We start from the raw sequence: 13,214 nt of genomic DNA, 5'->3' as shown, positions 1-13,214 counted from the left end.
AAATATTGATTTAATTCCATTTTTAACTTCAGCACGATTCTGGTCTACCGTGTTGTTTACATACGATTAAAATTGCTTACTAGTTGTCAAAACAATGCCCGCGAGCAAAAGAGTTTATTATACCACTTGTAGTGCTACTGAGCTACTACAGTTGTTCGAGCATGACTATATAAACAATGTTCAAGTTTTAATTGCGGCATGCATAAATGTTTACAAGTTGCAAAAAATTGTTATAGTTGCAACTTTTTATCTAGTAAACCTTTTATTTAATTAACGGGCAGTTTCGTTAGAAAAAAAAAAGCTATAAGTATCGCAATACAAGTATCAAAATAAAATAAAACTCGATTATTGTAGCAAAAAAAAGTTAATTTGTAACTATGTTTTTTCTTCTTTGCTTTTCTTTTTGACCTTTAAGTTTTTTGCTACATTAACACACTGCAAATACGCTGTTTTACATGTTAGCTTATTTTTGTTCAAAAAACTTGTAGTGCTTAAATAATGTTTTTATTTAGTTTTTTAAGCTAGTAAGCTACTTGATATAAAGTTTGTTTTAGTTTTAGTATGGTTTATGTTGATTTTGTTTATTTTAGACATAAAAAATACATCTTTGAGTTAATTTTGTAATATAAATGAAACATATTTTTCATTTATAGAAAAAGTTCTCTTAAATAAAGTTTTTAAAAAACTTAGAAAATTATTATAATTTTGATAATGAACTTTACAAAATGTTTGTAATGACACTTAATATTTTTTTTAAGAATACTTTATTTCAGCTATCTATCTAAATTAACTCATCAGTAAAAGTTATTTTATTTTTATTAGCGTTACTACACTTAATAGTTATAAAGCCACTAAATAAAAACTAAATATACAAACTATTTACTCGGAAAACTAAAAATTTAAGGTACTTTCTACTTTTAGTTTGTGTAAAATAATTATAATTAAAAATAATTTTCTACATAATTTAAAAACTTCTGAATACTGTACATAAGAGAGTATATTTAACTACACAAACTATAATAATGTTTAATATTTTTACGTTTTATTAAATGTTTTGCGTGAAACAGAAGCTATTTACTTTTAGAGTTCTTTAAAAGGACAATAATTTTTTTTTAACTTTTTTAAAACTTTCCAGGTCTCAAATTTAAAAAAATATTTCAAAGAGTGGTAGTATGACTGAAGAAACTAATGCTACTAGTTCATCTCAAATAGAGTCAAACTGTAGAAAAGAAAAACTACAAAAACCTCCTAAAGCAGGTGAACTAAATACAAAGGAATTCAGAACATATACATTGATTTTAAAACAAAGTTTATCCGGGTGCATTGAAAAAAACTTGTTACTATTTTGCATATATCAAAACAAGATTTATTTTTTATATATGCCTATATGTTTATATTATTGTTTTTTAACCTATAACCTTACTTTAACCTATCTTAACCAAAAATGACAATTAAATCGAAAAAAAAAAGTTTAATAATTAAATATAAACGTAACATGATTAACATATTATTATACTTAGTATTGTTTTGATATGTGCAAATTAGTCACATGTTTTTCAATCCACTCGATTATCTAGACGTCTACCGCAAAACCCATTTTATTTTTCGATTTTACCTATGACGAGATTGACACTATCTCATAAGTAGTTTTTTTATCTTAAATTGATGCCTCAAAAATATTATAATTTAAAATTAGTTTCTACATTAGTTATTTTTTTCTTATAGAACTAATGTTTCAAATTATTTTCTAACAATAATTAGATATGGTTTAAAAAAAATTGAAACTTAAAAAACTAATCTACATGATTAAGTCCAATTATTTAATACTATTGTAAAGTATTTAACGAAAGAGATTTTCTTTTAATAATCTTTATCAAGGTATGTTATAAAAATACTTTTTTAGACACTCTATGATTAAATTATTTTATTTATTCTGATAAAGTATAAAAACTCTTGAAGTAATAGCTTCAGCTAGTAAAATAATTCAGTTTTATAAATTTTAACCTTCACAAATAAACTAAAAACATTTCACATAAAATATAGACGACAGTATTTATAAGAGTTTTATGAGACATCTTATTCGAAATTAAAAGCTAGAAGCACTGCTTTTTTATATGTATAACTTATAGAGTATAAATTGTATAACTAAAGTAACTTAACATACTTTTTTTTAGTTTCATACAAAGTTCCTTAATACTGTTGCTTTTTTTTACTATGAAACATAGTATCTTTAAGCAGTGTACCAAAATTTGTATACACTGTCGTAGTTTTTGGCGAACTGCTTTATTGAAGACTTTTTGTTTTTAGCTGGGAAATGGGCTTCTGCAAGGTTCTGCCTCGCTTATCTGGCCTTTTTTGGTCTTGCCAACATTTACGCACAAAGAATAGCGCTCAGTGTCGCAATATTGTCGATGGTGAATTCGACAAACCAAATACAAGAGAGCAGCACGATATCAAACAGTTCATGCGCCCAAGTTCAAGTTGATACCTCAAGTCAGGAGGTTTGTGTTTCAAAAGTATATGTGAAATACTAAATATATATAAGATGCATAAACTTTTACAGTACTTTTAACAGTTTACAGTTTTGTTGACACTAGCTAATTAGATATTTTAAATATGTACAAAGAAACAGAATTTAAATATAAAGTAGTATTGAAAAAATACTTTAACAAAGTTTAGTTAACAAGACTAAATACTAATATTTAAATTCTAATGTAAAACTGTAGTTTTAAACTTTTTCAAAAGTGCACCTAAACTTTAAGAATACTCAATTTAACTTAAGTATAAAACTTAATATTAAGTATAGTTTCAATTTTTTCAGTAAAACTTTTCAATAAACAGCTTAAGATTATTTTACAAGCTACCAAAAATAAACTTTAAACGTGTTATTAAAACCGTTAGTTTAAAGGATAAAGAAGGTGAATTCAATTGGTCGAGAACGCAGGAAGGTTTGGTTTTGGGGGCTTTTTATTACGGGTACATGGCATCTCAGCTGCCTGGAGGTTATCTAGCAGGAAGGTATGTTTGTGATGAAATTTTAACATACATACATGAATTTATTTCAAAACAAATTATACAATATCCTTTTTTGTACAACTTGTCATTATCACATATTCCAGTGAACTTGTTTTGCTAGGATCTCTTGTTAACAAACGCTTAAGTCTATATTTTCAATAGTTATAGTTACAGTTATATATTTCGCAACTCAGTAAAGTGTTTAAAGTTTTTTAAACACTTTGGTTGTATAGTAGTTCATATAAATTATTTTAAACATTGTGTATGACACGCCTTATTACTTTTGAATTTTCTTTAAAATACTAAGGTGTTCAAGCTGTACTTACTTCTTAAGTTTACTTAGGTACGGAATGAAGATAGTGTTTGGTGTTGGTAATTTGGTGTCTACTGCAATGACCCTAATATCACCTGTAGCAGCTAGAACCAGTTTTGAGCTTTTTGTAGTTGTAAGAATAATACAAGGCTTAGCCCAAGTAAGTTATGATTTTGCGTTTTAACAAAGCTTAGTTTGCTAATTAATATATTGCTTATACGTGCCTTACTTTAGACGAATTTAAATAAAGCATATGAAATATTTCATAGTACATAATCAATATTTACACTAATTTTCTAAATTATTTCATTTCTTGAGACACTTAATTCAAGAGACTTTATTGATCTCTACATTCCTACACTTGTTGTACTTACATACTTTTTTAGTAGCTTTGTAAGCTAGTATAGTAAACTTTATTTGTGTAAAAAACTTTTATTTTCATATGTTACGGTTAAGAGCTTCTAAAAACTTTAAAATCTACCGCTATAAGCAACAAACAAAAAGCTTTCTACAATACAAACAATTAATTTTTAAGATGCTTTAAGGTGTCTGATGAAAAAAATAAAAATTTTATAATGTCATGGACAAAAAGTTAAAAGGTATCTGTGGTGTGCGATTCGATAACAGAAAGGTTTTTTCGTGCACCAGGTCCTAGGACAAAATACTTTATACATTTTTTTTGTACAATAAACTACATATATATTAGCCTAAAACCAAATAAAAATTTACAAACATACATGTTATGACGTATATTTCCAAGCTTGAAATACCTGCAAGATACTTTTTTTGCTTTGGTAAGACGCCTTTTACCGTTTAAACAACTGTAAGCAAATTGAAAAATAGTTGATTTCTATATCAAACATGCCTTTATCCCTGCAAAAAAAAATGCATAGAAAATTTTGACATATATAAAAAGAATATATTGACAAGTGTGTGTTTTGACCATCCAAGGGAGTGTACTGGCCGTCACTGAACTCAATGTGGGGCAGGTGGTCGCCACCGGTCGAAAGGAGCCTCCTGATGACCATCTCCTCGATAGGATCCTTATTCGGAACCATGTTCTCCCAACCCGTTTCAGGAGTGATCTGCTCTTCTGATCGTTTTGGTGGGTGGCCCTCCGCTTTCTACGTTTTCGGTTTGTTGGTTTATAAGTTTTTTTTTTATATATACTTTTTTAGACAGGTTAGGAGCTTTATATTAATATTTTACTCTAGATCAGGGGTGGGAAACGTTTTTATAGGCGGGCCGGATCAGTAAAATTTTAGTCCTTAATGGACCGGGGTATTTAGAACCAGTAACCTATCGGATCCAGTAAACGGAATTTATACATTTTTATATATAGAAATTATTATCTGATTTCGGCCGGATATTAATTTGTGAATCCGGTTGATCGATGCTTCGAATCCATTTAGTTCACAAAAATTTCTTGTATGTACAACTTAAGTTAATAATTTTTAAGTATTTATACTTCAATATATATTATAACCCTTGACAAAATTATTTATAATTTTATAAATGCAAGACTTAACTACTAAAAATTACTCGAGATAAGCTATAACTTGTTAAGTGCATCATAAATTTTGTAATTTTTTTAGCTTTGAATTTTTCTATGAGGGTATCGGTTTATTAAAGTTCATCGTCACAACAAACTTATTGTCAGCTAAAACTGTGATATTAGTGCACTTTTCGGTTAATATCACTCATGGTTCTGGATTTGCAAGCGTTGCAAAAGGCGTCAAGTTATTCTTACGGAAGTGTGGAGAAAATAATTATAACATTAACCTTATAGCCTAGACTACAGAGTAAATTTCATGAAAAAAAGTACCCTTACTTATTAGTTTTGTATTCTGATCGTTTATATGCCAAAACAAACTTATTATGAATACAAAATCTAACTACCAATATTTATTTGAAAATTGAGTAAAGTCTTTATACTTTTCTTTTAATTTTAAAAGTATTTTGTTTTGCAGCTTTAGGTCCCAAATGCATCTTAAAACTTTAATTAAACTTTGTTAGAATGTAAAGTTAAGCAGTTTTTTATGAAAATAAATATCAATTACTATTGGAAAATATAAGAAATTGGTTTGCTTAAAATTGACATAAACAACTCATTATTTGTTCGGGAGAAAATGTCGTTTTTGACATGTCTATTGTTTATAAATGTCATCTACATGGTAGATTGACAAAAATAGTTTTGAATAATTTTCAACTTAAAGTAAAACATTAGGTTAGGGTAATTTGACAAATTTCAAATGAATTTAAACAAAACAAGATATTAGGACAAATTGGTGTTTTTAACAATTACACTAAAATGGAAAAAATATTTGATATGATTTTGATTCTAACTCTTATGTTTTGTTTTGTAAAATTTTATCCAAAGTTTTATACAAATTTTGACCTTGGCGGTCACTTCACTTGCGGACCGGTTACTTTCATCCGCGGTCCTGACTACATTGAAATTAAAAAAAAGTTTGGGGCCCAACGTTGCCCATCCCTACTTTTAAAATACGGACGAAAATATTATTCTTTCAAAAAACTGGAAGATATTATGAAGGTTTAACAGAAACTTCAATAGACCTATGACATTTATGTATATAGTATAATATTAATATAGCTTTAATTGATACTAAGTCTATTCAAAATTTATACATATATAGAACATTTTTACTTAAAAAAGTGGTTGTTTTAAATCAATTTATTTATTAATTATGACATGTTTTAGTATACTACTTATTTAAGATCTCAAAAAGTTATAAGTCAACAAATTTTTTTAAATAAATTAACATAAACTTAGGTGTTTGTGGAGTAATTTGGGGATTGTTTTGGTACAAATTTGCGCACAACAGTCCAGAAGAACATCCTACAATTTCAAAAGACGAACTCGAATTTATCAATTTAACGGTACCCCAGGTTAAATTTTACAAAATTTGTACGAATATTTTAGTTTGATAACATTTAATATATATTTTTGTTGAAAAACTAGTAATTAATTGTTATAATTCAAAACTTTTGAGTTCAACATAAAAAAAAATTACAGCCCTTATAAAAACAGGTGAAAAAAGATGATAAAACTCCATGGAAAGATATATTAAAAAGTCTACCTGTTTGGGCTCTAGTAGCAGCTCTTACTTCGTTTTCATGGGGTATGGAAATGCTCTTCACTTTTCTTCCAACTTTCCTTAAAGATATACTTGGATTTAAAATTTCACAAGTGAGCTACTTAATATTTACGGAAATTATTTGTTTGTATGTTTTTAGAATATTTAAACGTTAATTTGAAATAATTTTTATGCAGCTACTACAGTTTCTGATAAACCATATTATTGTTCAAGTTTTATTTACCTTCGATATTTAACAAGCTAGCTTAGACACCATCAAATGACCTTAACTAGTATTTACAATAAGCTTAATTTTGCTGGCTAAAAAAGTCCTAAAACTGTAGCTCGTTGCTAGCTATATGTTATATGTTATAAACGGTTTTTTTTTCGGAGAGAAAGTATTGTTGAGAAGAGACTGCGTTGTTGTTTTGTGAGTCCTTAAAGTAAAATAAATAGAATGCAAATTTTATTAGTTTATTTATTTTGAAAATTGCAGCATTCCGGCAACATTCTCACCCTGTATTTTAAAACCAAAATAAACAAAGTAACAATAGCTTAATATCAGTATTTTTAATCTAATCAAAATCTCACACAAAATTCAGTTCAGTTTTGTACACATATATGCAAGCTGTATACAAAATTGACAGAGTGGATTTTTAGCATCACTTCCTTATTTAGTGATGATGATTCTGTCTAACGTCATGTCATACATTGCTGATTACCTGAGAGCAAACAAATACTTGACTACAAATCAAACCAGGAAGATTTTCAACACGACCGGTAGGTGTTTAAACTTTTTTAGAAAATACGTTTCTTATAACACTGCATGAACAACACTTATAAAATATAAAATCACTAACCTATAGATAGTAAGTGATATCAAAAATAGTACTCTATCTCATTTAAAAGGTTTGATACAATTCTGTAATATTAATTGCTGCCTACTTTATTATTTTAAAGTTTAGTTATCTTACACAAGTAGTACTACAACAATGACACTAGTGTTAGTACTTTGGTAATTGTTCAATTAAAGACTTTCTACAAAAAACATTCATTTTAAAAAGTAATAAAAAAAGATTAAAGGTAGTTTTTGTTTAAAAGGTTTGTACTATCGTTCTATTTTTAAAGTATAAACAGATGATTATCAGTGGTGGACTTTCTAACTGTTTAGAAATTTTGCAACACACAAAAGTCGTTCATTACTAATTTGATGTTATTGGAACAGGTCAAGTAGGAGCTGGCGTGTTCATGATAATAACCGGATACGTGGGTTGCAACCCATCGTTAGCAGTGGCCATGCTCTGCTTAGCACTCGGCATCAACACAATGTGCTTTTCCGGGTGCAATGTCAACGCCGTTGATTTGTCTTCCAAGTAAGTATTCTTTAATGATACTGTTAACTGCTGAAGGTATAGTTACATCAGCATAATATGCATAAAACAAACGCTGTAAGTGTTCCTTGTTGTACGCAAAATATTTTGAAACGTAATGCAAAACTACAATTTTAAGTGACGACAAGATAGTTTAAAATAAATTTTTAATAAGACCACAAAATGAATTCGTATGACAACTTGGTATGCAAAACTTAGTTGTGTCCTTAAGTACGTAAAAAGTATTATTTTTATATCTTATCCAAACTAATCGCATCCACTGTTGCGCTATATCACTGAATTTAACCTTTGAAACAGTTATTTAAAAACAGATACTGTGGAATAGTTCATGGGTTTGCGAACACACTTGCCAACATATCCGGGTTCGTCGCTCCAACTATGGTCGGGATAATGACAGAGAAGAATGTTTGTTGTTCTTTATAAAGAGAAATAGTACATTGTTATTTTAAAAACTCAACATTTTCATAATTTTTTTATTCTTAAATGTTTAAACAAAAACAACAACTATAAACTTTATAATATTGTAAGTATATTGAAGTTATTTTTTGCCTATTTTTTAAATATCAGAATAAAAACTATTTTTTACACATTTACATTTTTCAGTTGTGTATAACAAATGGTATGTAACTAATTTATAAATAGGCTACATGTTATACTACACAAAAGTTTATTCTGGTTTTGTAAATGATTTAGTATATAAGTATCTAGTAGTTATATTTAACAACTAATTATAACTTATGTTTTTGCTGAGACAATTATAAAACTAACAATTAACCAGCACTAAACACTAGCTGTTACTTTAATTTTGCATAACAGAACACGAAGGAACAGTGGCAAGTCATTTTCTTCATTTCGGCGGCAGTGTACGCTTTCGGCTCAATCACGTTTCTTTTATTTGGTTCTGGCGACGAACAGAAGTGGAACGAGTCGAAAACCAGCGTCAAGTATGAAAAGTGCAACAAATTCAAAGTTGCAGAATGATGGGATCTTGACGATAAACAAAGTTTTAGTTGTATTAAAAATAAATGTTTGTTATGCGTGCTTGTTTTATGATGCGTTTTTCTAAGTTTTCTTTTAGTAATTTTTTGATCAATAAAAGTATTAGTTTGATAAAATAATTATAAAGACTTCTAAATTATTCAAAGAAGTTTAAGTAAAAAAACATTGTTTTCGCAAAAAATAATAATATGTAAAATAGTAAAGTTTTAGGCTTTTTATGCATATTAAAATACATTAGATATAGTTTTTGTACTTTTTAGAGCTTGCTTAACTGTAAGCTGAGATTAATTGCTAATAATATAATTGTAAATATAAAGTAATAAGGAACAACAGATTCATACTACGCTTTTTTTTATTTAAGTCAAGTCATTATACAAAAAGTTTAAAACTTTCGCATACATTTAGTATCTATTGTGTAACGACATTTTTTGTTTTTTTTATTTTTTTGAATAAATTTATATTTTTTTAGACATTATATATTTTTAGACCAATTTTCATATAAAACTCTTTATTTGCTCCTTTATCTTTATTTACTCAATTCAATATTGTTAAAAAACGCTTATTAAGTTATAAAAACGTTCATTAACAAGTAGAAATGTACAATCATTTACTCGTTCAAAGCAAAACTACTCGAATTATGAGAATATTTTAATTTAATTTAAATTTTATGATTTTACGAATCAAGTTTTATTGCCATCTTGCTGGTTTAAGTTTTTTACACAATTTAGTTTAATAACCTTTAAAATTCATTTAGATAGTTTTTCTTTTTTAATTCCTGTAATATTTAAACTAATTTTTGTTTTAAAATACTAGCCAAAAAACTTTTACGATTGTAAAACAAAAGTTTATCTTAATATATATTTTTAAAACAGTTTTATTAGACAAAGTATAAAGTAATAATAAAATTTCATAATTACTTTATTTTTTCAAAGTATATTTTTTATTAAATTCTTGCTTTTACAATCGTAGTAAAATATTTTTTTATTTCTACAAGCCCTTAGGCCACTTAAAGCATTTGAATTCTGTGCGGTAAAAGATATGTGTCTTGTTTTAAATCAACTACGTCTTATCAATGTAAAGTTAAATTTATCTAAAACGTTTTTCAAACATCATAAACGGTCGCATTGAATCGTAAACTTTTTTAACTTTGCACTTATTTTTTTTGAAATTTTCGAAAGCAATATAACTGTCAAGCAATTACTTTAAAAATGAAGAAACGTTTAAGATATCATTTTTACCTCCCGTCTATTGCTATTACACTTCTTGCTATACTATAAGTTTGGCTGCTAGAAAGCATTGCAAGATTTATAGTTCATAAAAAAATATATTTTGTATAAATATTTTGTCAAAATATTATTCAGCGAAAGTTATATTAAAAGGTCAATCTCAGATGAAAAAAAGCTGAATCAGCAATTTTTTTTAAATCAATTTTTTTTATTTTATTTATACCATTATTCCTAACCCAACTTACCCAAACATATTAAAAACTAAATAAAAAAATAAAGCTAAATATTTAAAATTAAGAATATCATCATAATAAATACTTTTTGCTGACTGAGCTTTTTTTCAGCTCAGACTGACAATTAAGTATCCTTGCCCTATTCTGCAAGTTAAGTTTTAATCAAAGAGAAGGTCAGTTAATGAAGTAAATACTTCTGAAAAACATGTAAAATTTAATGAAAGTATATTGTTAATTGAAGAATCGTTAAAGTATAAAACAAAAATGGACAGTTAAGATCAAAACCAATTATCGTCATGGTCAAAAGCTAAATAATTTATAAATAAGAAAATTAAATTAAAACTACCAAGTCATAAAATTAATATTTATTAGTTTTGAATATTTGCGGTTTAATTTAACATTTCAATAAAATCGATCTGCTTTAAGAGCATAAACTAGGTGACTTATAACATCGATTAGAAAACTTATTTGAAAATTTAAAATCATCGAGTTGCTTTATACATTGAATGCTATATTACGCTATAGTTTACTTATGAACAAATAAGAAGAGTAAGAATAAACAAAACTTAGTTTTTGCTTTGTTTTTAGCTTTAAATGGTTGTAAATCTTAAAAACAATTACCATTGTACTAAATATTAATTTTTTAAGCTTGATATTATTACATGGTACTAAATATAAATAAAACGTTTATTGTTAGCCTATATTGCTCAATAATATTTTTATTAACCTTCAAATGTTAAGATATTTTTTTCAGTTTTTTAATTTTTTTTTTCATTAAGAGTAGTTGAATTTATAAAGTATTAACTTTAGATAGAGCTTCATTTTAGCTGGTGCGATTCTTGCAGCCGGCAAGGTCAGATTAATGAGCTAAAATTAAATGTCATGTCGTATAAGATTATCATTTATAATAGCCGTTTTGTAAGTTTATAACCTTACTAAGTTGCGTAAAGTTATCAATTGAAATAAGTAATGAGTAAAAGTAATAGTATAAATAGAATAAAGTAAGAGTATAAGTGAATAATAATTGTTCAGTTAAGTTTATTTGGAACGACCAAGTTTCACTGCTAAAAGCAATTAATTAGGTTCAACTATACAAACAAACAATGATCAAGGAAATTGTCTACATTTAGATTCATAATTGGTGTAGATGTGTGTTTAATAAGGGAGAGGGTCTGAATAAAACGGCGTCACTTTAGCACGGTGGGTCACTTTCGCGGTCACTTTCGCACGGTAGGTCACTTTTGCACGGTGGGTATTTTGAACGGGATTACTTTAGCACGGTGCGTCACTTTAACAAGGCGTGTCATTAGCACTGTGCGTCAATTGTGCACGATGGGTCACTTTTTCATGGAGGGTCACTTTTGCACGGCGTCACTTTAGTACGGGGGTCACTTTTGCACGATGTCACATAGGCACGGTGGGTCACTTTTTTTAGGATCGTCACTTTTAAACGGCGTCAGTTTATCACCGAGCGTCACTTTTGCACTATTTCTTTCTCTTCTATACTTGCTTGAATTTTCTTTAAAAAAAAGTTTTTTGATTGAGCGTAATTTCCACAAACCAAACCTTTTTTAACCTTCATTTAAAGGTTTTTTGATAATAAATTATTAATTATGAATATTTAGAACTCGGTAATAAATGTCACACGTGTTAAAAGTCAAATTAAAAATTAAAAGTAAACACGCATTAGATTCGTAAAAAATCAAACTTGGTTTAAAACTTTATTTTGGAAGTATTATAATAGTTTAGTTTACTACTAAGTAAAATTTTATCTAAAACAAGTTTGTGTTGTATGCAAGTAAATTCAATACTTGAAAATATATAGTTATTTATAAAAATTAGTATAAATTTTTTTTAAGATTTTTTGTCAATTTAATTAAATTTATAGGGAATAATTTAATTAGATATTCGTTGAATAAAAAAAAGTTTTATACTTATTAATGCTAAATTACTTTCAAGTTGATTTTTTTTTTCCCCTTCTTAGTTTATATTTTATCGCTGAAATGAAGGAAACCCTGTCCATCCATACATTATTGCAAGATTTTTTTCTTGAATCCAATTGATCACTTTTATACAGTTATGCAGTTAAAATATAAATATAAAAAGTACGGTTTTCTTAAATCAGGATCCAGTTAAGATTTATTTCTCACCTTCTGCTAGCAGGAAACATCTTTTTGCAAAAATTTCCAGTTTTTGAGTGCGTTTTAGCATTATAAATTGTAAAACTTTTTAATTATGTTGATTTAGTTTTAAGTTGGATCTTATTTTCTTAATTCCAGAATAGAAGTATATTATGTTTTACATAGAGTATATAAAATATGCCAAGTTTATTAATCACGATAAAAAAATTGAACTTGATATTGTGATAACTAATCATAAATAAGATTGTACATACTTTGGGTAAATTTAAATAGTTTTTCACTGTAGTATTAAATTTTTATAAATACTTATTTAAAAACACTATTCTTTTATTCATTTAAATATTAAATCTGCTGGTTTTATGACAGTTGATAACGATTAAACATAAAACGAAGAAGCTTTAAAATATAAAAAAAATTATTTTGTTTTTTCAAACATTTATACTTTGTTGAAGATCAAAAATGATCGCTATGTTATCAATAGATTCATGTCAATCAAGAGCGACAATTTACTTTTAAATTAGTTTTACCTAAACAAAACCGCTATATGAGTAACAGGTTAACTACTTAAACTTATTTTAATATTTTTTAATCTATTTTATTCATTAAGTATCAGAAACATGGAGTTTAAAATTTTTTAGTCGACAGTCAAAGTATGCCGAAAAATAACTTTGCAGAAAGTACACTACAGACATAAAAACTATGCTGAGAATTCGAAGATTTGTTTAAAGTGTTTGAAATAAAAGTTTCAGATACACTTGAGTTTTATAAACATCAATTAAACAGCTTTAACCTAGTATG

General features: G+C 27.1%; 1 protein-coding gene across 1 annotated transcript; it reads left to right on the top strand.

The window, feature by feature from the left end:
- The first annotated feature begins 1,133 nt into the window (after positions 1-1,133).
- LOC145829553 (sialin-like) lies at positions 1,134-9,329 on the top strand. The gene is made up of 11 exons (XM_082937392.1): positions 1,134-1,257; positions 2,308-2,501; positions 2,909-3,018; positions 3,359-3,488; positions 4,280-4,463; positions 6,123-6,238; positions 6,381-6,539; positions 7,074-7,206; positions 7,652-7,799; positions 8,129-8,222; positions 8,634-9,329. Exons 1-11 carry the CDS (start codon positions 1,173-1,175, stop codon positions 8,796-8,798), a joined length of 1,518 nt encoding a protein of 505 aa, XP_082793518.1. The 5' UTR covers positions 1,134-1,172; the 3' UTR covers positions 8,799-9,329.
- The last annotated feature ends 3,885 nt before the right edge of the window (positions 9,330-13,214 follow it).

This window comes from Thalia democratica, chromosome 2 (genome assembly GCF_965202585.1).
Source record: "Thalia democratica chromosome 2, ktThaDemo2.hap1.1, whole genome shotgun sequence".
NCBI lineage: Eukaryota > Metazoa > Chordata > Thaliacea > Salpida > Salpidae > Thalia > Thalia democratica.
This window is presented reverse-complemented; position numbering and strand designations above follow the sequence as displayed.

Excerpts from the sequence above, each read along its gene's own strand:
- LOC145829553 (XM_082937392.1), top strand. The coding sequence starts at position 1,173 with ATGACTGAAGAAACTAATGCTACTAGTTCATCTCAAATAGAGTCAAAC. Across the intron at positions 3,019-3,358 it reads GGAGGTTATCTAGCAGGAAG|GTACGGAATGAAGATAGTGT; the intron begins GTATGTTTGTGA and ends AAGTTTACTTAG. Across the intron at positions 3,489-4,279 it reads TAATACAAGGCTTAGCCCAA|GGAGTGTACTGGCCGTCACT; the intron begins GTAAGTTATGAT and ends TGACCATCCAAG.